Raw genomic sequence first — 23,228 nt, 5'->3', positions numbered from 1 at the left:
GGGGGACACTATAAAGGAGACCAACTATGCAATGTGGGAGTCTCAGTGAAGGAGAAGAGGGACAGAAAGAGGCAGAGAGAATATTTATGAAATAATATCTGAAAACTCACCAAATTTAGTGAAAGGCAGAAATATAAACATCTAAGATGCTCAACTAATTCCAAGTATGATGAAGTCAGTAAGACCTACAACAAGACACATTATAACCAAATTTTCAAAAGATAAAGATAAAGAGAGAATCTTGAAAGCAATAACAGAAGTGACTTGTCACAAAGGGTCCTCTGTAAGATTATCAGATTTCTTATCGGAAACTCTGGAGGCCAGGGTGCATGGGCCAATTCATTCAAAGTGCTAGAAGAAAAAACAGTGTGGACCAAGAACGCTATCTGGCAAAACTGTCCTTTCAAGAGTGAGGAAGAAATTAAGACAGTCCCAGATAAACAAAAGCTAAAGGATTTCATTATCATTAGACCTGCCCTGCAAGAAATGCTCAAAGGCGTCTTGCAGGGTAACATGAAAGGACACTAGACAGTAACTCAAAGCCATATGAAAAAAAAAAGAGAAAGATCTCAATAAAAGTAAATACAGGCATAATTATAAAAGTAGGTATTATTGGAACAATAATTTATAACTCCACTCTTTTTTTATACATGATTTAAAAGACAAATGTACTTTCTAAAAACTATTAGTCTAAAAGCTAGTATTTTTGTAACTTTTGTTTGTAATTCCTCATGTTGTTTCCTACATAATTCAGAAGAATTATTAGTGTTATGTTTGGGGGGAGCACATGATGTATAAAGATGTAATTTTGTAACATCAACAACCAAAAGGGGTGGGACAGAGCTATAAAGGAGTAGTTTTTATATGTTATAGAAGATACAATGATACTCAAATCTAGGTGTTAAAACTTTAGAATGTTAAATACAATCCCCATAGTAACCACAAACAAAAGAGCTACAGAATATATACAAAAGGAAATGTGAAAGGATTTTAAACATTTCCCTACCAAAAAAACAACTAAACACAAAAGACGACATAATACAGAAAATCAGGGACAAAAAAAAAGCTATAAGGCATACAGAAAAGAAGCAGCAAAATGACAAAAGTTATTCCCTATCAGTATTTATTTTAAATGTAAGTGGATTAAACTCTCCAATCCAAAGACAGAGACTGGCTGAATGGATAAGAACACATGATTCAACTACATGCTGTCTATAAGAGACTCACTTTAAATCCAAAGACAAAATAGATTAAAAGTGAAAGGACAGAAAAAGATGTTCCACACAAACAGTAACCAAAGGACAGCAGAGATTGCTATATTAACATTAGACAAAATAGACTATAAATAAAAAAGGTTCCAAGAGATAAAGGACATTCTATTTATAAAGTTCACTACAGCAACAAGACATAAGTATTATAAACATGTATACACCTAATAACAGACTGCAAAATATATGAAGCAAAAACAGAATTCAAGGAAGAAACAAACAATTCTACAATAATAGTCGGAGACTACAATACTTCACTCTCCATAATGGATAGAACAATGAGACAAAAGTAAAGAAACAGAGGACTTAATATCATAAACCAATTAGATCTAAGAGACATTCTACTCAACAACAGTATATACATTCTTCTCTAGTGCACATGGAACACTTTCCTGGGTAGACCATATGTAAGGCTACAAACTAGGTCTCAACAGACTTTAAATGATACATATACAAAGTATCTCCCCCAACCACTAGGGGAAGTTAAAAATCAGTAATGGAAATAAAACTGGAAAATTCTCAATTTTGTGGAAATTAAATAACATACTCTTAACCAATGGAACAAAGAAGATATCATGAATCCCTTATGACTACTGATGTAAAAATCACCAAAATACTAGCAAAATGAATTCAATACCATAGTACTGAAAGATTATATACCATGATCAAGTGAGATTTATTCCCAGAATGCAAGGATGATTCAACACATGAAAATTGATCAATGTAATATATCACATTAACAGAATTAAGGGGAAAAATGCACATGATCATCCCAGTTGATGCAGAAACAGTATGTGACAAAAATCAACACCCTTTCGTGATAAAAACACTGAACAAACTAGAAATTGAAGGGAACTACTTCAACATAATAAAAACATATCTAAAAATCCCACAGTGAATATCATACTCAGTGGTGACAAATGGAAAGCTTTTCCATTAAGATCAGGAACAAAGCAATGATCTACTGGCTATGTATCCAAAAGAACTGAAAGCAGATTCTTAGAAAGATATTTGTACATTCATGTATAGCTAAAACATAGGAGTAATCCAAGTGTTCACTGACAAGTGAATGCATAAGCAAAATGTGGTGTGTGCGCACACACGCACACACACCTATATGTAAATATATACATACCTATATATATAATATTATTTACCTTTAAAAAGGAAATTTTAACATATACTTCAACAAGGATAATCCTGAAGACATTATGCTAAATGAAATAACCCAGTCACGAAATGACAAATACTGTACGATTCCAATCATATGAGGTACTTAATCAAAAATAGAGACGGAAAGTAGAAGGGTGGTTGCCAGGGTCTTGGCAGAGGATGAAATGGGGAGTGGGGGGTAATGTTTAATGAGTATTCGCTTTAAAAGATGAAACGGGTTAGGAAAACGAAGGGTAGTGATGATTGTGCATTATGAACGTTATTTAATATCACTGAAGTATATACTTATGGATGATTGGGATACTGAATTTTATGTTATGGGTATTTTACCACAATAAAAAAATTTTTTTAAAGAGTATATATCAAGATATCAAAAAAGAAGTGACAAAAAGAGAGAGAGGGAGAGGGAGAAAGAGTTATCAAAAAATAAAGTTAGTGTCCTCTATGTAGAGGACACTCAATAAATTTAGCTAATACCTAGCACTTCCTATATTCCAGGCACTGAATGAGGCACTTGTATAAATATAATTCATGGAATGAATAATTCACCAAAATCAAACAGCCACTGAGGGTTTCAATTCAGGTAAGTTATTCAAAACAGAAGCAGCAAAGATGATGGAAGATTTCTATTATAACCAAAGACAAACAGATTTCACAAAAAGAAAGATGCAGACTGACTGAGGCTCTTGAGAACATAGAAAGACCAAAAATATGAAATTAGCTAGGATAATGGTTGAAGGAAGCCACTCAGGAAATAAAAGAGGGCTTATTAGCATCAACTGCAAAACCAAGGTAACATACAGAAAAGAAGTCAACTCAGGGATACAAGGTAGCAAGAAATTAAAATGGAGAGAAAAAACTTGGATATTAAACTCATACAGAATGGAAATTTGAGACAAGAAAACCGTAGGCACTACAATCAGAGTAAAAGAGATGGCTTCAAGGGTAGAGGGTAAAGAAAGAGAGATGAAAAATACAGAGCACAAATTTTGAGTCCATAGTGAAATATCAATGAAACTACTTACCATTATATTCACTCTTTGAGTAAATTTTCAATTTTAATTTTGTTTAACATTCTTAGAAGATATATAAAAATAAGATTTTCATTGCAAGTATATACGAATTTAAATCAAACTTCATAATATGTTCTTATAAAAATGTGTATTTTGAAGACATTTAATTCATCTGATAACTTAAAAGGGCATAAAGTTAAAGTCAATTGTAAACAATAAAGTAATCATATAAATCATGACGAAAGTTTATCTCAATTTTTTTAAATACATACAATTATTTGATTTCATTCATTTCTTAGAAATAAAAAGATGTAAAAGGATCACTCTAGACAGTTACTAAATTTCATATAGATGAGTAAAGAAAAAATCAAGAAGATAATTAAACTCATACCTGTTCCAATGTGCTGGGAAGGTTTTGCTGGATGCATGGCACCATGACAGACATTCTGCTGAACATTACTCTGTGAATGGATAAGGCCAGTTTGTGTAAAGAATTGGTTCAGAGAAGAACAGAGATCAGCAAATTGAACCTGATCTAAAGACCAGTTCTTGAGATCTGCCTGTCTCATACTCTCCATCAAACCTATGAGGAAAAGCATTAGAAATACAGTTAGCATAGTTCTGCAAATATTGCAGAGAAAACAGCAAGACACAATTTTTTTTTTTGGCCTTCAAAATATCCACTGGTAGTGATTTGTCCATGCAATGAATAACATTTTAAAATTATTCAAAGTCTCAGTCTTTCAAATGTGGCCAAATTTCTTTCAGAACTCTTGTCTGTGACCCTCTGCTACAACTGGCCAAAAGACTAAATTATGAATTTTGCAAAGTGTTATTTTCAAGCATACTACTAACTGCAAATAAAACACTACATAAGGAGACATTTATTTTTATTACAAAGAAACTTAATCTACTAAAGAAAACAGGATGTATATTTGGTTGCATGTCAAAAAGAACCAATACTTGCCTTGGAACTGTGAAAGGTCTACATCTGACCAGTTAACACTGCTGGCAATTCGACAGCTTTCTTTAAGCATATCAAGTGTTGCATACCAATCATTGGAAACACCTATAAAAGTAATATAGACAATACTATGAATCTTGGAGATTGGTTTTACAAGTGGAGTCACAACCATTATATCATGTGTTGGGGCAACCTGCCCTGTGAGACAGGCAGGAAGAGTATTATTTCTCTCCACTTTACGAATAAAAAAATCCTGAACCCAGAAAGATGGTATAACTTAGCAAGGTCACCATAATGAATATAAGACTTGAACCCAAGGTTTCTAAGCTCTAGTCTGGCATTTGCAAACTGTCAAACTGCTCTTTACATTTGTACAGTACAAATAAATAACTAGGCAATGTAAGTCATAAAAATCAGTATCCCTCCCTATATAAAGTTCATTTTACTGTCTTGTGACTTTAAGAGATATGTTCTTTATAACTTAAATGCAGATACACATTTAGAAACAATGCACAGTATAACTTAATGTACTGACTTAAGGGAGGTAATTACATTTTATAGCAAGAGAACATGTTTCTTACAAGGCAACCTTACAAGTGAGAAATGCCTTAACACAGTCCTCCTGTCAAGGTAGCAAGAAAGAGGGCTGTAAATTCTGTAAGAAATGCTGATGAATCCAAACGAGGGCATTTCTAGTCAGGAATAGTATCCTCTAAAGCAACATCATCAGAAGAGTTAACACTCCACGGTCTGTATGTCAGCAAAGTAGTCACCACTCAGAGGCATGGAGCAAGAGCTGCACTCAATGAGATAGTGCTGAATAGAGAAAGAATATCCTCCATTCAGTGACTGCTGCTCAAATTATTCTATTTTCAGGATCATCTCTATAGAATGGATAAAACTAAGACTAAAAGAGGTTTTTTGCTACATCACAGAAAATTCTACATGAACTACTGGCTACTTGGATTTACAAAATTCTGCCAATTATGGATTTTGAAAAAATAAACAGTGAACCAGAGACAACACGACCCTACTCTCAGGCAACTCATAATTCAGGGAGAAACTTGCTGGGGGAAAAAAATAATGCCCCAAGTGAGCCACAAACATCCAAGTCTATCAGACTTTCAGATCCTATAATAAATGCTGACTTGGCTACACAAAATGAAGCAATCTCTGCAAAGAGAGTGGCTGAGCAAACCCTACACACTCAGTAAATGTTTGTTATTTTAATCCTTTTAGAATAGCTGGTATTATAGGCTCTTAACTCTGATAGGCCAGGATACAAGTAAATTCCAGTTCTACCACTTAGTGGTATGATCTTGAACAAATTGCTTAATTTCTCTGAGTTATACTTTTGCTATCAAATGTGGTAATTTATATTTGATTTGAGAGAATGAGATAATGTATCTGAATTGCCTCGCATATAATAGGCACTCCAACAACTGTTAGTTTCCTCCATTCCTTCCCTGCCACTGACAACCTGCTCATTAGTCCCACTTATAAAGGACAATTTTATAATTCAAAGAGATTAATTATTATCACAGTCACAATAATTTTTCCTAACTCCACAAGGTGGAAGTCTATTCCCCTTCTCTTGCAAGCTACCATTGGTATAACAGGCCTTTAAGGGCACATCATGAGTCAGTTTTTTTCAGCTGTACTAGTACTTTTTTCTACTGTGACAAGCAACAGACTTAACAAAAAGAAAGGTACGACCAGAGCATTGCAAACTTCTACCGATACCCAATCTCTACGGTCATTAGTCAATCCTCAAAATCATATTAAGAACAAGCTTAAATTTTTGAAAAATGTATTGACATTAAAAGGTAGGCAACAGTAATTGAACTAAGAGTTACAAAAGGGGGGGGGCTTTATTATATACCTTTTTTCTCTAGGCATAGATCAAAAAATAATCTCAAGATGTTTTAGGAGATAGTCCATCAAGGCAGAAACTATACCCAATTTTCAATTTTATTCTACTTAGAATTGGTAATAGGAAACAAAAAAATTGTTCAAAGAAACACTAAATTCCAAGTACCACTTTGTAAATAAATTAACAGTTCTAGAAAAAATTAAGATTTAAAGCAAAATCAGAATATAAGAGACAGTATGCACTACCTAAAGCTCATTTCCCTGACAACAGCAATGGTCAATATTTAATTGGTGAATAAAAACTAGCACTGTCTAGCACTTAGCAATTGCCCCTTCAGATAAAGATCTCATCAGTGATATGGCTGGTAGGTGGACAATCAGGCAAGCTGAGGGAAGGACCTGTACTTTGTGTAACTCCAAGGGGTCTCATTCACCTTGTAGTTTATCTGTGGCACCCCCTGGAGTTCTACAGTACAAAGACTGCCTGGTCTAAGAAATGACAATTAAGCAACTCACCAGAAACCATCAAGACCTAAGTGGAAAACAACACATTTTTTTAAAAATCAGGATATGAAAAAAGTTTTCTTCCTATGGAACCCTTCATTCTCAAAGAAGATAGCTGGCAGGAATTAAGCAAAGAAAGGAAGAGTGGGAATATTCACTGAATACTTAAATGCAAGATACTAGACTAGGTATTTCATATTTGTATTCTCAATATGACCTTCATTACAACAATACTGTCATAACAACAGAGGGTATTTTACTTTCATTTTTATAGATGAGAAAGTAACAAGACTAAAAGAAGTAATTACACCTAAGGTCTTAAAAGCCATAATGAGGATTCACATACAGGCCTTTCAGACATAATCTATGCTTTTTCTTCTATACCACACTGAATCATAACAGACTGTAGATAGATTGTACATTCCATTCTTTCAAATACAGCTAATCCTGGAACAATATGAGTTTGAACTGTGTAGGTCCACTCATACACAGATTATTTTCAATCCCCAGCTGGGAATCCATGGATGTAGAGGGCTGGCTATATGCATTATTCTATGCCATTTTAAATAAAGTACTTGAGCATCCATGGATTTTGGTATCTGAGCGGGGCCCTAGAACCAATCCCCACTGTGGATACTAAGGTATAACTGGAGAATCGAAAGTTATATACAGATTTTCAATTGTGTGTGGCTGGGGTTGGTGCCCCTAACCCTTGCATTGTTCAAGGGTCAACGATATTCACAAAAACACTTGTTTTCCAGAAAGACAAAATAAGAGTTAAAACGAAAACCTACAAGGGTTGCTGAGTTTGCCTATAATGCCAAAATAAATTTTAATCAAGAAAATCTCTAGGTCAATCTATGGACTAAATGAATTACAACTACAGGATAATGGCGAGGAAACACAAAAACAGATGGGAAGAGTTGGTAATAAATATATATAAGCCCCAGATAACAAAGGACAGATCTTAATTCACAGTTAGCGAAACACAAGTCAGGAGACAAAAACTTACCAGAATTACAGGATACCTGTTGTGGGGGTGGGGGTGGGGGTGGGGGTGCCTGATGTGTTAACGTCTGATGCTGATGGTTCGAATGGTGCTGCATGTGTTGATGTGGAGAAGGGTGCTGGGGATGAGGGGACTGGAGCTGGCTGTGTTGCTGTGGGTGAGGTGCTGGATGCTGGGGACGCTGCGGATGCTGTGGTAAACCATGCGGTCGATGGGGCGGATGTGGAGACGGCTGTGTGTGCATCTGGGGATGGGACAGCGAGACTTGTGCAACCGAATTACTGCCCGTGGTGTTGAGGCCACTACCATGACTGTTGGACAGGTTGCTTTGGTTGCTGTGTGGGTGAGAGCTCACTGTACTGCTAGGAGAGTGCTGATAGGAACACGAAGTGTGGGACTGCTGGGAAGATTCGGAAGGGATGTTCATCAAACCTAAAAAGTCAGAGAAAGCATGATCATTTATGGTTAGATATCGGTTATATTTTATGACAAACATCTGCAAAATAATTTAAAGAGCAAAGGTGTATGCTGTCAAAAAGCAACTTTGATTCAGTAACAAGCGTTGATGGACATCCACCCTACACTGGGCTCTGGAACTGAGTAAGAAATATCTTTCCCTGCCTTTGAGTAGCTTATGGTCAAGTGAAAGAGAGACACTTAAAGAGATTATGTCTAACAGTAAAAGTAGTCAGGCAAAAGTATACACAGGGGTTACAGGAACTTTGCTTCTTGCCTGTTGAGGTAGGAAGGGGCTAGAGATACAGAGAAGACCTCTTTGAAGAGGCATTATATGAGCTGAGTATTGAAAGATGAGTAAATGTTAGGGGAAAAGTAGGAAAGGTGCTGAGTCACATTCAAGATGGTCTCTGTAGGATTGACGACCAAAGCTTTGACAAAAGAGGAAAGGATTAATAAAGTTCAGTCATTTCTTATCTCTTTCTTTGACTACTCAAAAAACTTTAAGTCTAAGGCAGCTAGGATCCTTAAAACTAAGCAAAACAAACAGCAATCTCCACTGTTCTTTTTCATTACTCTTATAGAACATTCTCAAGACACAGAGTTTAGGGGTTAAGACTGCAAACTTGACAACATCAAAAGTAGAGATTAAAGTCTCTGCACTGCTGTTTACACACCTGGAAACTCTCCAAGCCACAACTACCTCAACTATAAACAGGTATGATAACAGTATCCACTTCGCAGAGTTGTGAGGATTGAATGCCATGATGCAAGCACAGGCTGCAGGATGAGCTCAGTAAATGTTAGCTACTATAATGAAGATGATTAGGCCAGAAGTGCCTAAAGCTAAAAATAATGTATGTTTGGTCTGCGCATAGACATTTACTTTAATAAATATATTGCAACATTTGATTCTATAACTAGGTTGTTTTCATATCAAAAGGATGGCTAAAGCATACACCAAAAAAAAAAAAATGTCGTTAAATAAGAAATAAAATTCTGCAGCATAATGTCAGTCAATAAAATAATCAAACTTTTAAAAGAAAAATAAAATTATTCTCATAGTTGTCATTAATGGTAAAATTGCATTAGAGTACATTGTAAGAAAATTTTAAAACTTAGTAAGTTGAGGTTTTATAAGTACAAGAGCTAATAAAAGTTCTTGCTTTGGCCCTGGAAAACTGTCATTACAGGGAATCTACAGCTGTAACAGTAAGATGAAAGAAAGCAGTTTTTTTTATCTATTTCCAATAAAGTCCTATCATTTTAAGATGAAATCCAGATATAATCTATACCAACATTTTCAATCCCAAATTATTTTTAAATAAAATAAAACAAAATATCTTTCAGAAGTCCTATATGTAAATATGTAAAACTGGTAAATATAAGGCTGCTTTTTTTGAAGGCAGGGAAGGAAGCCTACTAGATCTCTTCATCTGCACACTTTTACTCCCTGAGACCATCACAAAATCCAAGGACTCCAAAAGAACAATATGAAAACCACTGATCTAATCTTCTTCACTGTACAAACGGGGGTGCTGAGTTCTAAAGAGGTGAAGTTAACTCAGTTGACTTCATGGTAGAACCTGGAGTAGAACCCAGAATTTCTATCAATGCTCGCTCTCTCTTTTTTTTTTAGTTTGATGAAATAGCATTATGGGCTTCAGAAATCATCACCAAGGTTATTTCAAAGCCAGTATTTTTCTATTATGATAACCAAGGTTGGATCTGCTTAGCAAAGTCTTATATTAGTTTTTTTTTTTTGTACCTTTATAGATAGAAAATTTAAGATAAAATTTGAGAAAACACATGAATCTTACTTTATCCTAAAAAATCAACTTCCTATACAAGTTACTGATATCCATTGATATATATATGTAAAACACTTGTATATAACATTAATTTTCATAATATCTGACACTGACAAGTATTAAAATGAAAACTCTCTAGGATTTTTGTCTAAAATATTTTGTTTACTGCTGTAAACAGGTAACTCTGAGTTGGGGAATAAACAGTTAATCTGTCAAACAAAGAAACTAGGAAATGCTTCAACAGTAGAGTTTCTAATAATACTGACTAGTGCTCTATGGGGGAAAGACAATGTGACATCTTAATTCTATCACATGCCTCTGACTAAAGTTAAACCAGCAGCTAAATGGCACAGTAACACATAAGAGCAATTACCTAGCATTTGGTGGAGATATAATACTGCATCTCAACCAAAATCATTTTTAGTGTTAAAGTCTGATTTAAGTATGTTGTATAAAACAATGACCCAGAGCATATTACTAACCAATGTGTTCACTTACAAGTACCATACATGAAATTACAAATTTGGTGTTACCATATTCCAACAGTTATCTCTTTCCTAATACCAGTAAGAACAGAACATTTACTATAAAATGCTTCACATGCCATCCATCACTAATTAACCGTGGCAGTCTTTCCCACATAGCACAGATGCAGTGTCAGAATTCTCTGATGCAGTGGTTCAGGACACCACTGGTAATCATATGAAGCAGGCATACAAGATGGTATTTGTCTTCCATTCTTGTGCTATGAAATATACACAGTGCATAGCAAAGGCACAAAGAGCATTCAGTCATGATGATAATGTTCTAAGATTAAGGAAATATAACAGCTGCTATGTTAAAATCATTCTTAAAAGAAAATTTTCCAATAAAAATTTACTTTACAAAAAATATTTCTAAAAACCTCACCTTGTTGACTAAGTGACTGCTCAAAAACTGACTTATAAAGGCTCCGAAATGAGGCACTGAGATCTTCAAAATTATATTCTGAGAAAAGCAGTTGTTTGTCTCGTTCTGGAAGGTTGTACTGTGGCTGCTGTTGAGAAGTTAATGACTGAGAGACTGGTTCTGGATGATTTGTCACCTAATATTAAAAGAAAATAGTATTAATTTAATAGCTCTACAACAGAATTGGCTTGTTACATAAAATATACAAAATATATAACTGAAAATATTAAAAGTTTCTAGAATGCAAAGAAAATAACTTCTTTCTTTGGTTTCCCAACCTGTTTTAAGTTAGATATACATAAAGTAAGACCATAAAATTAACTTGGAATTTGAAGAACCACAGAAATCTAATCCAACCTCCAAAATTTACAGAAGAGAGGAAAGAGTTCCAAGAAGTTAAATGAACTTCCCAAGATCATAAAATAAGTGATCAGCTAGGCCTGAAACTCTTCGAGTTTCTGTAGAATCTTCATCTTGATTTCTACAGAAGCAATTTCATCTTAAACATCACTGTACTATGAAACTACTAATAGTCCTCATTCATTTATTCAATTAATCTTTAAATATTTAAACTCAAACACAGTTTGTCTGACACTGCCCAAAGCAGTAAGAAACTTCAATACACTTAACTCATCATTTGTAGAGGAATTTTTTTTCCTAATGAAATTGAGGGAAAATGAGAAATGAAAGGTAAAAGACAAAGGAGATTCTGAGAAAAACAAAATAGGCCAGGGGTTTGAGCAATGTGGGGTGGGGAGGGGAGTAGGGGGAGGCATCATAAACACCTACAAAATAAGAATTATCTTTGAAAAAAAGGCATCTAGAAATAAAATTAATAAAAAAATTATTAGCTGTATCTCTTAAAGGTTATATCAAATGGTGGTAAACTACCATTTGTTTCATGTTTTTGAAAAATTAAGATATGAACACTCACTGTGAATTTATGTAGCCATTCAAAATAATGCTTACATGGAAAAATATGAATTATGTGTAGAAGAATGGCTCTGCCACTGGCACTCTGGCAAACCTTACACATCTCCATACAGGCCATGTAGGCAAGACTCAACAGCAGGATGACCTAAGCCTTTGTGGAACACCCCGTGATTATTTTGGAACACTTTTTTATTTGCATTTTAATTACGTTTGGTTTAGTTTTAAGCACTAAATGAGTACACAACAAAGAAGTTCACTTCACCAAGACTTACCGGTGTATAACTGTGCACACTTCCAACACTGTTCAAATTAACAGATGCCAAACTCTGGTCTGAGAGACTGTTGTTAAGGCTACTGCGTGGGCTATCGCTACCATCCTGATCAGTGTTGTATAATGTTACCTAGAATGAAAAGAAAAGTAACATTTGAACAATTATTATAAAAGTACTATAAAGAGTACTTTTAAAGCAACTCTATAAAAATACAACTAAGCTGGGATATAGCAGAAAGACAAAATGTTAGTGTAGGGGTCCTTCTTTTGGTTCCATGCCCTTCATTAACTCCATGTTCACCATGAAATAATTTACTCTCAAACAAAAGGATATACCTATTCAGAGGTACATAAATTCAATTTATTATCAGGTATAATTACTTCATCAACATTCAGTGAGAAGGGATTATGGTAGATTTTTACTATTAAATATTTCTACAATAAATTTATTTTTATTCAAGTTTTAAGCAAAAAAATGCTTTTCTCGTCTATCAAAATCTTAAGCATTAAAAAAACACAAAAAAACAGAAAATATTTTTAAAATTTCTAAAATCATAGGTATCAGTCTATAATACTGAAAACTGGAAACTCAACTATCCAACACATTTGCAAAATCACAAATATATGATCTAATTTTAAAAAATAATAATACGCTAACACATACATGAGATATGAAGAACTATATATCACACTGTTAACAATGGTTAAAAAGCAGTGGTTAACTAACTGGGTATTCCTAATGACCTTCATTGCTGATAATATATATTTTACAATGCTTGAATTTGTTTATAATAAGCATTATAACTTTCAATTAGAAACAACAAACATATTCTTAAAACTGTCCTAACTATCCTTCAAGGTTCTATTCAGATGTTACTACCAACTTTCCTGTCGATGCTCCAACTTTCCTGTCGATGCTCCAACTTCCATGGGAACAATAAATACACAGCTTTAAGTCTAATTTTTATCAAATTTTAATACACTAGACTACCAATAAGTAATCATAAACAGCACAGTGCTTTCTGCTCAGTATACAATTAATATATTATTGCTGAATTTAATAACCAACTGAGCCATCACCATCCTCTTGTCTGTGCTGAAAATGGAGTCATGCTCAATGCTCATAAACATTACTGAGAGGCTGAAAATGTGGAAAACTAGGCATAAACGCCTCCGTACTTAAGGCTAAACCAAACCATCCACATTCACATCAGCTAGGAACAATCACATGTCTAGGAACTAATAAAGGAAAAGAGTACAGCAATTTCTGCCTTATTCAGTTTCAGTTTACCCATAGTCAACTGCTGTCTGAAAATATTAAATGGAAAATTCTGGAAATAAACAATTCTTAAGTTTTAAATTGTGCACCACTCTGAGTAGCGTGGTGATGAAATCTCATGCCATCCTGTTCTGTAACATTCAGGATGTGAATCATCCTTTTGTCCAATGTATCTACACTGTACAGTCCAATATAATACTTTGAGAGATCACATTCACGTAACTTTTACCCCAGCATATTGTTATAACTGTTCTATAACTGTCAATCTCTTACTGTGCCTAATTTATAAATTAAACGAATCATAGTATGTATGTATAGGAAAAACATAATATACATATAGGGTTCAGTACTGCCCATGGTTTCAGGCTTCCACTGGGGGTCTTGGAACTTATCCCCCACAGATAAGGGGGAACCACTATATAAGAAAAAATGAGAAAGAATAAAGAAAACTGGCAAAGATTTTTCTGGTACATACTTCCAGTGTAAACTTCATTTAAAAAAAGAAATCAACCTTATGGCCTCATAGGAACAATCAAAAAGCTATAAAACAGTACAATATCAATAAATCACAAGCATCCTATGGTCATTTTCTAGGCTGCTCATTCTCCTCTGTCCATGCTCTGTTGCCTGTCACTCAGGTCAGAAATACTTTCCATCACCTTGGATAGATCTTCACGGCTTATTTTATTTGGAAGGAGGATAAACATTTTTACTAAACATATAGAGAGTTAAGTATACAAATAAATTACTAGTTTACCTATTACAAAATGAGCATACTCATGTCACCACCTACATCGAAGTATAGAACAGTTCTCAAACTTTGATCTTAAGAATCCTCTTACAGTTTTAAAAATTGAGGGATCAAGGAGCTTTTGTTTAAGTTAATGTCAATAACTGAAATATTAGAAATTAAAACAAAAAATTTTTTAAATATTAATCAATTTTAAAATAATTGTAAATCCAACTATATTTTAACATAAAAAATATTTTCTCCCAATAAGTAAAATTAGAAGAGTACCACTGTTTTACATTTTTAAAAATTTTATCATTAGTTTCAAGTATACAGTATATTGGTTAGACAGTTATATAAAATGATTCCCCTAATTGTTTAATTTTTTTTTTTAATCTCAATGCTTAGCTTAATAGGAAACAACTAGATTCTTATATCTGCTTCTGCATTCTATCTGTTGGTGGAAGTATAGAAAGAAAAGCCAGCATATAGCGCGCGCGCGCGCTCTCTCTCTCTCTCTCTCTCACACACACACACACACACACTATACATATATAATATATATTATATGTATATTACATATATGGAAAAAAAGAACAATTTTAGTAGACTTTTCAGATAACTGTCAATAGTCTTTTTTGATACTACATCAAAACATGACAAGTGATAATTTTTTAAAGACTGGTTACAATATGGAATCTAAAACCCTATCAACAAATTTTTCATACTGTTACATTAATATTCTTTGTTCTACCTTGTACTTTGAATGAATCATTTATCCATGCATGATTTTGCAACATTATGCACAGGTTATCTGGAAAACATGAGTTCTCTAGGTTATCAGATCTTCCAAATATTGACACATTTCATTATAAAACATAAAAATATCACACTTGTACACATTACCAATAATCTCATTAGAAAAGACTGAGAAGCTATCAGAGCCACTATGGCGACTACAGGTTTTCCAAACTTCTAGTCTGAATTATCATTGGCAAGAAATATTATCAATTGTTCTCTCTGAAGTGACAGACTTTGTTCCTTTTCAAGAAAACTACTGCCAAATACCCAAATCTAAATAATCAGTGTAAGCTATTCTTTCAAGTAAAAACAGTGATTCATGAACAAAGCAGCTACTTCAACATCCAACTCAATCACACAAATGCTCTTCCTTGAAGCAACCACTGTACTTCAATTAAGTGCCTTATGCATACTTCCCACTTCATCACACAGAACATTAAAAACACGTGTACTCAAAGGTCACAACTTAAAATATTCTTCCTGCCTCACCAAAGATACTAATGTTGTTTTGTTTTAATCTGAAGTGTGTGTGGCAATGAAGAATACCTATTACAGTTAGATGGCATGGCCCTGATTTGTGCTAACATTTACATATTGCTTTTGCTACATCAGTGAAAATACAAAAATAAAGAAAAAGGCAAATAATATTTTAATATTATCATAAAAATAGTTTTGACCTCATAGACTCTCTTAAAGGATCTTGGTTACCTAGGTGTCCACAGACCACAGAACGGCTGATAGAGACCATTACCAGTACTCCAGATAGCCCACTCATGTACTCCCAATATCATCATTCACCAGCCAGTCATTATTTATCTCCATTCTCCTGTCACTGATAACCAGTATATGGGCTTCTACCAACACTGAATGGTTTTCTTAATTATTATTTTTTTTTAACTAAGTATAAACGAAATCATATATCCTTTTCTGTCCTCAGGCAGTAAATTTAGCTAAAGGATTAAGTTTTGTTTTCTATTGCATTACTATCTATTCTCAATCTTTATTATTTCCTTCATTCCATTTATTAAAGTTCATTTTATTCTTTTTCATCCAATTGAGAACTTTGTTTTATCATTTATATTTATGTCTCAGATCCATATGAAATTGACTTTTATGAATGGAAAACCTGATTTTTCCATTAATCCAGCACCATTTGTTGAAAGACATCACTGAATTGTTTAATAAGTCTATTTATTCATGTGCCAATACCACACTTTCAATTATTATAGGTTTACTCTTGATATCTGGAAGTACAAATTATCTTTTCTTTTTCTCCAATATTTTCTTTACTGCTTGCCATTGGGATTCCCATTTATATTTTAAAATTAGCTTGTCATTTCCTATTCTCTTACTTCCTCCCAAAAAAAGATCATGGAATCATATTAAATTGTAGAGCAATTAGAAAAAAATCAATTTCTTTACAATAATATCCATTTATATCTCCTTTATTTTATCTCAGTAAATTTTTTAGAGTTTCCTGTGTAGAGTTCATCTTTCATTTATTCCTAGGTATTTGGTGTTTTTGAATGTTAGCATGTTACCTTTTTAATTGTATTTTCTGACTGTTTATGGCTACTATAGAGAAATACCATTGATTTCTAAAATCAAACACTGATCTTACTTATATCAAGACTTTGCTAAACTCACTTATTAATTCTAAGAGTTTATCTGTAGATTCTTTTGAACTTTCCCTATAATCATGTCAACTGTGAATAATAGGTTAATTTCTGCCCCCCCCCAAACTTTATGCTTTTTCTCTTTCGTAACACTTTCATTTCTCTTCTTACCTGAACACTATTATTGTCACATATTCTACTTCTACATGTTATAAAAATACAATATATTTGTTATTTTTGCTTTTAACAGTTTATTATCTTTTAAAGAGATTTAAATTTTTTTAAAAGTTTTATATTTGCCTATGTAGTTATTCCTTTGTGTAGATCCAGATTTCCATCAGAAACTTCAACTACAAATATATTAGGTTGCTTGAAGTTGTCTTCACAGCTCACTAAGGCTCTATTTACTTTTACAGTCTTTGCTCCATGTTTTTAATTTTGGATCATTTTTATTGCTATATCTTTCCTTCTACAATGTTTAATCTGTTGTTAATTCCATCAAGTTTATTAATTTATTTTTTTTTAATTTATGTAATTTTTATCTCTAAGAAGTTTGAGTTTGTTTTTCTACTATATTCCATGTAACTACACACATGTTCAACCTGTCCTTTAGTTTCTCCGTAGAATACAATTACAATAACTTTTTATTCCCAGCCTTGAGATGCAATTAACATATAACATTGTATAAATTTAATTTCATTTGATGGACTTATATATTGCAAAATGATCACCACTGTAGCATCAGTCAATACCTTCAACACCTCACATAAGTACCATTTCTTTCTTGTGGTGAGAGAGAACATTTAAGATCTACTCCCCTTATCAACTTCTAGGTATATAATATAGCGTTACAAACTATAATCACATTAGATCCCCCAAACTTAATCACCTTGTAAGTGAAAATTTGTACCCTTTGAGCCGACACATCTCCTTTTCCTCCACCCACTAGCCCCTAAAAATCACCAATCTACTCTCTGTTTGTATGAGTGTGGCCTTTTAAGATTCCACATAGAAGTGATACCATACAGCATATGTCTTTCTCTAACTTATTTCACTTAGCATAAAGCCCTCAAGGTTCATTCATGAAGTCATAAATGGCAGGATTTACTTCTTTCTCATGGCTAAATAATATTTCATTGTACACACACACACACACACACACACACACACACACACACACACACCCCCCCTTCTTTATCTATTCATCCATTCATAGACACAGGTTTCCCTTTCTTGGCTTATGAAAGCATTTTTCTCCTCATTGTGGGTTGTTTTTTACTACTCATTTGCTGCCTGGTAATTTTTTTAAAAGATGATTTTCATAATATTTATTAAACAGGAACATATTATAGAGAAATTTATCCTCAATAATCAGAAAATACACATTTTTTTCAAGTTCAAATGGAAACATTCACAAACCACGCATTAGGCCACAGAGCCAGTATCAGTATACTCTAAAAAGTTAACATCATGCAAATCATGTACTCTGACTATAATGCAATACAGGGAGAAAGATATAACAAAGGCAACTCTATTAAGTTCATATACGTATGCTAAATATATAATTAAGAAACTTCTAAGTTAAAGAGAAAATCATGAAAGAAGTCAGAAAACAAAATTAAATTACAGTGAAAACACAACCTGGCAAAATTTATAAGATATAGTTAAAACAGTATTTAGAGAAAAATATTACATCATTAAAACAATAAACATTGAAAATATATATTCAAGATGTTGATTATTTTAGATTAAACACAAAGAAACAAGACAAAAAAAATTTAAAGATGAAAGCAAGAATCTATGATATATGGTAAAGAGAGAGACTTAACAAAAACTAGAAGCTGATTCTTGGAAAGATTAATATTATAAGCAGAATTGTGGCAAGACGGACCATAAGAAAAACAGAGAAGATGAAAAAAATGAAATGGGAGAAATGCAAAATTTAAACAAGATGCCACTTTATGACAATTAGAATGGCAAAAATTAGAGAGGTAACTAAGGTAGTGGTAAGGATGTAGAGAAAACAGGTGCTCAGTACTGATGGTCGGGTGTAAAAATTACATGGCCATTCTGAAAAGCCATCTGATAGCATTTAATGAATAAGAGAATAAGTAAATGTGGTGGATCAATATAGAACTCCTGCTGTATGGAGAGCAATACAGACAGATCTTTAAAACATAGTACTGAGTGAAGAGTAAACAACAGCATGCAATGTTATAGAGGCAGCAAATCCCACATAGCTGCTTGGCAATTTTTTACTAGATGCCAGATCATTGTGAATTTTACATTGTTAAGTGCCGGATATTTCTGTATTCCTATAAATGTTCTAGAGCTTCATTCTGAGACACAGTTAAATTACTTGAAAACAGGAATGAAAGACTGATACATGCTATTAACATGAACCATGAAAACGTGTTTTATGAAAGAAATTACACATAAAAGTTCACATATTATATGATCCTATTTACATGAAATGTCCAGAATAGGCAAATCCATAGAGTTAGAAAGTAAAGTAATGATTATCAGGAGATGGATGGAATAGGGAATGGGTATGAGGTTTTCTTTCTGGGGTAATGAAAATGTTCTGGAATTAGGTAGTGGTGAATGGTTACACAACCTTGTGAATACACCAAAAACCACTGAATTATAAACTTTAAAAGGGTGAATTTTATAGTCTCTGAATTATATGTGAAAAAATTAAATTTTCAAAATAAACTGATTACTTGAAAAGTTTAATTTGGAGGATTTTCCTTTAAAAGTGTGTAGGTAGGATAAGAGCAGCATTTTAGTCTAGGGCTAATTTTGTTCCACTACTGAGGCAAAAGCCTGACTACTTTACTTAATGGCCTGTGAATTATGAAATATTTCATTCTGGTGGGAACAGTAACCACGCCTGACCCACTATGAGTCCAAACTAATTTTTTCAGGTGATTCTTTCTCTAGACGCTAGTAGCTTCCTTACTCATGCACTGAAAAGTATCCAGTTGCAAGGGGCATCATCCTCTGTATTATCTCTGGAATTCTCTCTCTGTGCAGTTCCCTTTGAAGCTGCCTGTTTTTTGTTCTGACTTTAAGATTTTTTTTTATTTTTAGTTTTTAGCAGTTATGGTTTTCTGACTTTCACAAATCTTTCTTGGGGTTCTCAGAACTTTCTTGAATCTCTATTGTTATCTTTCATCTGTCTTAAAATTAAAATTCTGCTTCTTCTCTATTCCTTTTCCTTTCCTCTGGAACACTAATAATAAGTTTGTTGGACCTTTCCCCCATATCCTGTTTTTCTCTTAAGCTTTTCTGAATGTTCCATCTTTTTTATTCTTTCTTTGTGTTTCAATCTGTATATTTTCTATTGACCTATCTTCTTGTTCACTAATTCTCTCCTCTGATATATCTATTCTGTTGTTAAACTCATCTACTAAATTCTTAATTTCAGTAATACTTTTCAGTTCTACAGTTTCCTCTTGATTCTTCCATACAGGTTACAATTCTCTGAAAAATTTTCTATAATTCATCTATTTTCTTGAACAACAGGTTAGCTATCTTAAAATCATTGTCTGGCTCACTTATGAATGTTTATACTGTCTTTTTTCCCCCTCTCTTTGTATTTAATTATCTGGTCCTGTTTCCTGGAATGTCTGAAAAATTTTGACTGAAGGAGAGACCTTACTTATGAAAATTTGCAAAAGCTTGGGGGTGATATTATCTTCCTCCAGGAAGAATTTCATTTTCTTTTGGCAAGTAAGAAAATACTAGTATACCATCCTAAGAATAATTTGAGACTGGCCTAGTTTGGTTTGTTCTTACTTACAAAACAAAGACTCTCTGAGGTAACAACCTGAAATCCTGGGGGTTTACCATGGCTCCCTCCTCCATAAAGATCCACAAACTCTGTCCTCCACTTCTTTGTAAGATTGCTGAATTCTGGCAAGTGAAAATCTACTTGATTTGTCTGTGTCTGAGCCCAAGCACACACAGGTTCAGAGTTAGCAAATGCCTTAAGTAGATACTGCTTGCTAAAAGTTGAGTTCACTTCTGAGATTTCTCAGGACCTTAGTCCTCAAGACCTGACTGTCTAGTAGCCTCAAACTCGTTTCTGTCTCCCTAGCTCAATGACTGCTGTAGGCTGCTACTTTCTATTCAGCCTCCATGCCATGCACTAAGAACTGGGAAATGTACCATGGGAAAAACTGCAAAGCTTATTCAATGTGTTTCCCTTTTTTCTGTGATCTTGGCCCCTGAAGTCCTTATTGTCCTGTTCTCCAATGCCTCCCTCTAGTTTTTATTGGTAGTGGGAGTGGTACTTTATATAGAAAGGGAGATGGGTTCATTTGATTCTAGCTATTCCATCATATATAGAAGGAGAGGTCCAAAATTTCCAGCTCCTTTGACACCTACATTATTTAGTCATTAGGCCTAGCATTACTATTTCCTGTTTCCTGTTTCCTAATGTCTATGTTTAGGCCTCAGTATCTCCTATTTCGGCTACTGCAAAAAGTAGTATTGGATATTTGATTCCAAGCCACCTGCTTCACCCAAAATTCTCAAGTCTAGCTGGGTATCATTAGGGATGATTTCCAAAAGTACAGATTTCTGGGCCCTATCCACAAGGATAAAGTAACTTATTTGGTAGGCCTATAATGGAATCTAGGAATTACCATCACCCCCATCACATACACACCCAAAGTGATTCTGATAAAATCATTCCATGGATTGATATCTGGTTACAATCATTACTCTACACCTCAGCTGCAAGTTTCCTTTCTAAATTGGATATCTGATTAGTCACTCTATTTCCATCTTCTACTTACTCATTATATTTCCACAAATAAAAATTCCTATGTATACTATATTAGTGTAATTGTGCATGTAGATGTGTTTGTGTTTATGTGTCATAAGAAAGTAAAAGAGTGAGAGACAGAGATAAAGAGCAAGTCACAGGAAGAAAGAGAGAAAGAGGGGGTAAAATCAAGACTGAAATAGTTTGAGCATGAATGTGAGAAATGTACGACTTCAAGTTGCTTATGGTCTAGCAAAGAAGGAAACAGATGCATAGGACTGAGTTACCTCATGAACCTCCTAAGAGTCATTTTAGGGTTTTGAGATATGAGATTAAGAAATTACCTTGTAAAGAAGAGATATTTGTATCCCACTAGGTATCTGAAGAGTTGGCACAAAGTTTTGACCCTTGCTTCAAAAAAGAAGAGAAGAGAGAAGAGAAAAAGGTGTTTGGGCGGGGGGTGGGGAGGGGCGTGGTTTGAAGAAAAAAATGCAGCAAACTACCAAATACTATTTCTGGGTTTGTACCTTGACTTGTATATCATAAAACAGGTTGACCACCATTTCGATGAACTCTGAGTTTGTCCAAATTATTTATTCTGATTCTGTTGATTCCCTGGAAATTTGACAATCTTTTTTTCGATCGCATATTTAAAGGGGTAGTCAATGATTTTGAAACAAACTGATTCAATAAAATGCTGACTCAAAAATCTTATAGATGGGAAATGGAAAGTGTCAAGAATTTAAAATGGAACTTCCCAATAAGCATTTACCAGTTTCTCCAGAGAAATATTTTCTTCTAACTTGTGTATACCTCAGAACATTGTGGATTCAGCTTTCAAGCTGCCATGTATGGATTAGACAAATTTATATCATCTTTAAACTCGACCATACAGAACTCTATTGTTATGAAGGCAAATTAAATGTATTATTCAATGACATTTCAAAAGTGTTTAAAAAAATGTAATTACTTTGTTAGTCACAGTGTTGATTGCCAGAGTTGGAGAGGCACTTCCCGAAATAATACACTCCATTCCCAAAGAATCTGAATCTATGCTATAAGGAGTTGAGGCCTAAAATACAAGAACAAAATAAATAATTATTAGCTCATATATCCAGCAACTTTAACACGATTTGAAGGTATTTCATCAAATTCTCCAAAATCCAGTTTTGTGCTTTGTTTGAAAATAAATCACTGGGGAACACTGGAAAGACATGATTAGAAGGAACATAGATATCTGAATGACAGAGCTAGTTATCTGTCTGATTCATTATTAGTCTGACTTCTATCTGAGAGAGAAATAAATCTCTCTGGTTCAGGCCTCTCAGTTTTTTTCCTTTATCTGTTAGTGCAACTGAACAATAATCTAAATAATACAACTTCACATGCATTGTTTAAAAAGCTAACACAAATGTCAAAATCAACATAGAAGGTTTTCTACATTTAGAATTTTGAATATAGATTGTAACAACTTCTCTCTGTCAAAAGAGAGTTTTTACTGCTTTGGTGAGCCCTCAAGATCGTTTTAACTTCAATGCTGAAAGTTAAAGAAGGACAGATATAAACAATTTGGAGCTATGATGCTCCATTTATGTTCTCTCTGGGAAAAAAATATTTGTTCCACACATGATCCCAACCGAACGTGCATTAAAAAAAAAAAAAAAAAAAAAAAAATCATATTGGATGAGAAAGAGAGCTGAGACATTTCTAACATTAATCTATCACTTAATTCCTGAGTATAAATTTCTTTTATCAGGTAATCTATGAGGGTAAGGAACAGGCATCTTGATTGAAATAAAAAAAGGA

General features: G+C 33.8%; 1 protein-coding gene across 4 annotated transcripts in view; it reads right to left on the bottom strand.

The window, feature by feature from the left end:
- The window catches only part of FOXJ3 (forkhead box J3), a 112,052-nt gene that overhangs the window by 10,513 nt on the left and 78,311 nt on the right, over positions 1–23,228 (bottom strand). For 2 of the 4 annotated variants that reach the window (XM_023521965.1, XM_011377932.2), the window contains 6 exons: positions 22,393–22,494; positions 12,224–12,352; positions 10,980–11,154; positions 7,807–8,235; positions 4,422–4,523; positions 3,846–4,037 (listed from right to left, as the gene is read on the bottom strand). In XM_023521965.1, the coding sequence (XP_023377733.1) occupies positions 3,846–4,037; positions 4,422–4,523; positions 7,807–8,235; positions 10,980–11,154; positions 12,224–12,352; positions 22,393–22,494 (1,129 nt within the window). The remainder of the gene's footprint in view (positions 1–3,845; positions 4,038–4,421; positions 4,524–7,806; positions 8,236–10,979; positions 11,155–12,223; positions 12,353–22,392; positions 22,495–23,228) is intronic. The other 2 variants (XM_023521966.1, XM_011377933.2) reach the window with 1 other exon arrangement.

The sequence above is a fragment of the Pteropus vampyrus genome, unplaced genomic scaffold, assembly GCF_000151845.1.
Source record: "Pteropus vampyrus isolate Shadow unplaced genomic scaffold, Pvam_2.0 Scaffold326, whole genome shotgun sequence".
Classification (NCBI taxonomy): Eukaryota; Metazoa; Chordata; class Mammalia; order Chiroptera; family Pteropodidae; genus Pteropus; species Pteropus vampyrus.
Note: the sequence above shows the minus strand (reverse complement) of the source record. Positions and strands in the feature narration are given on the sequence as shown.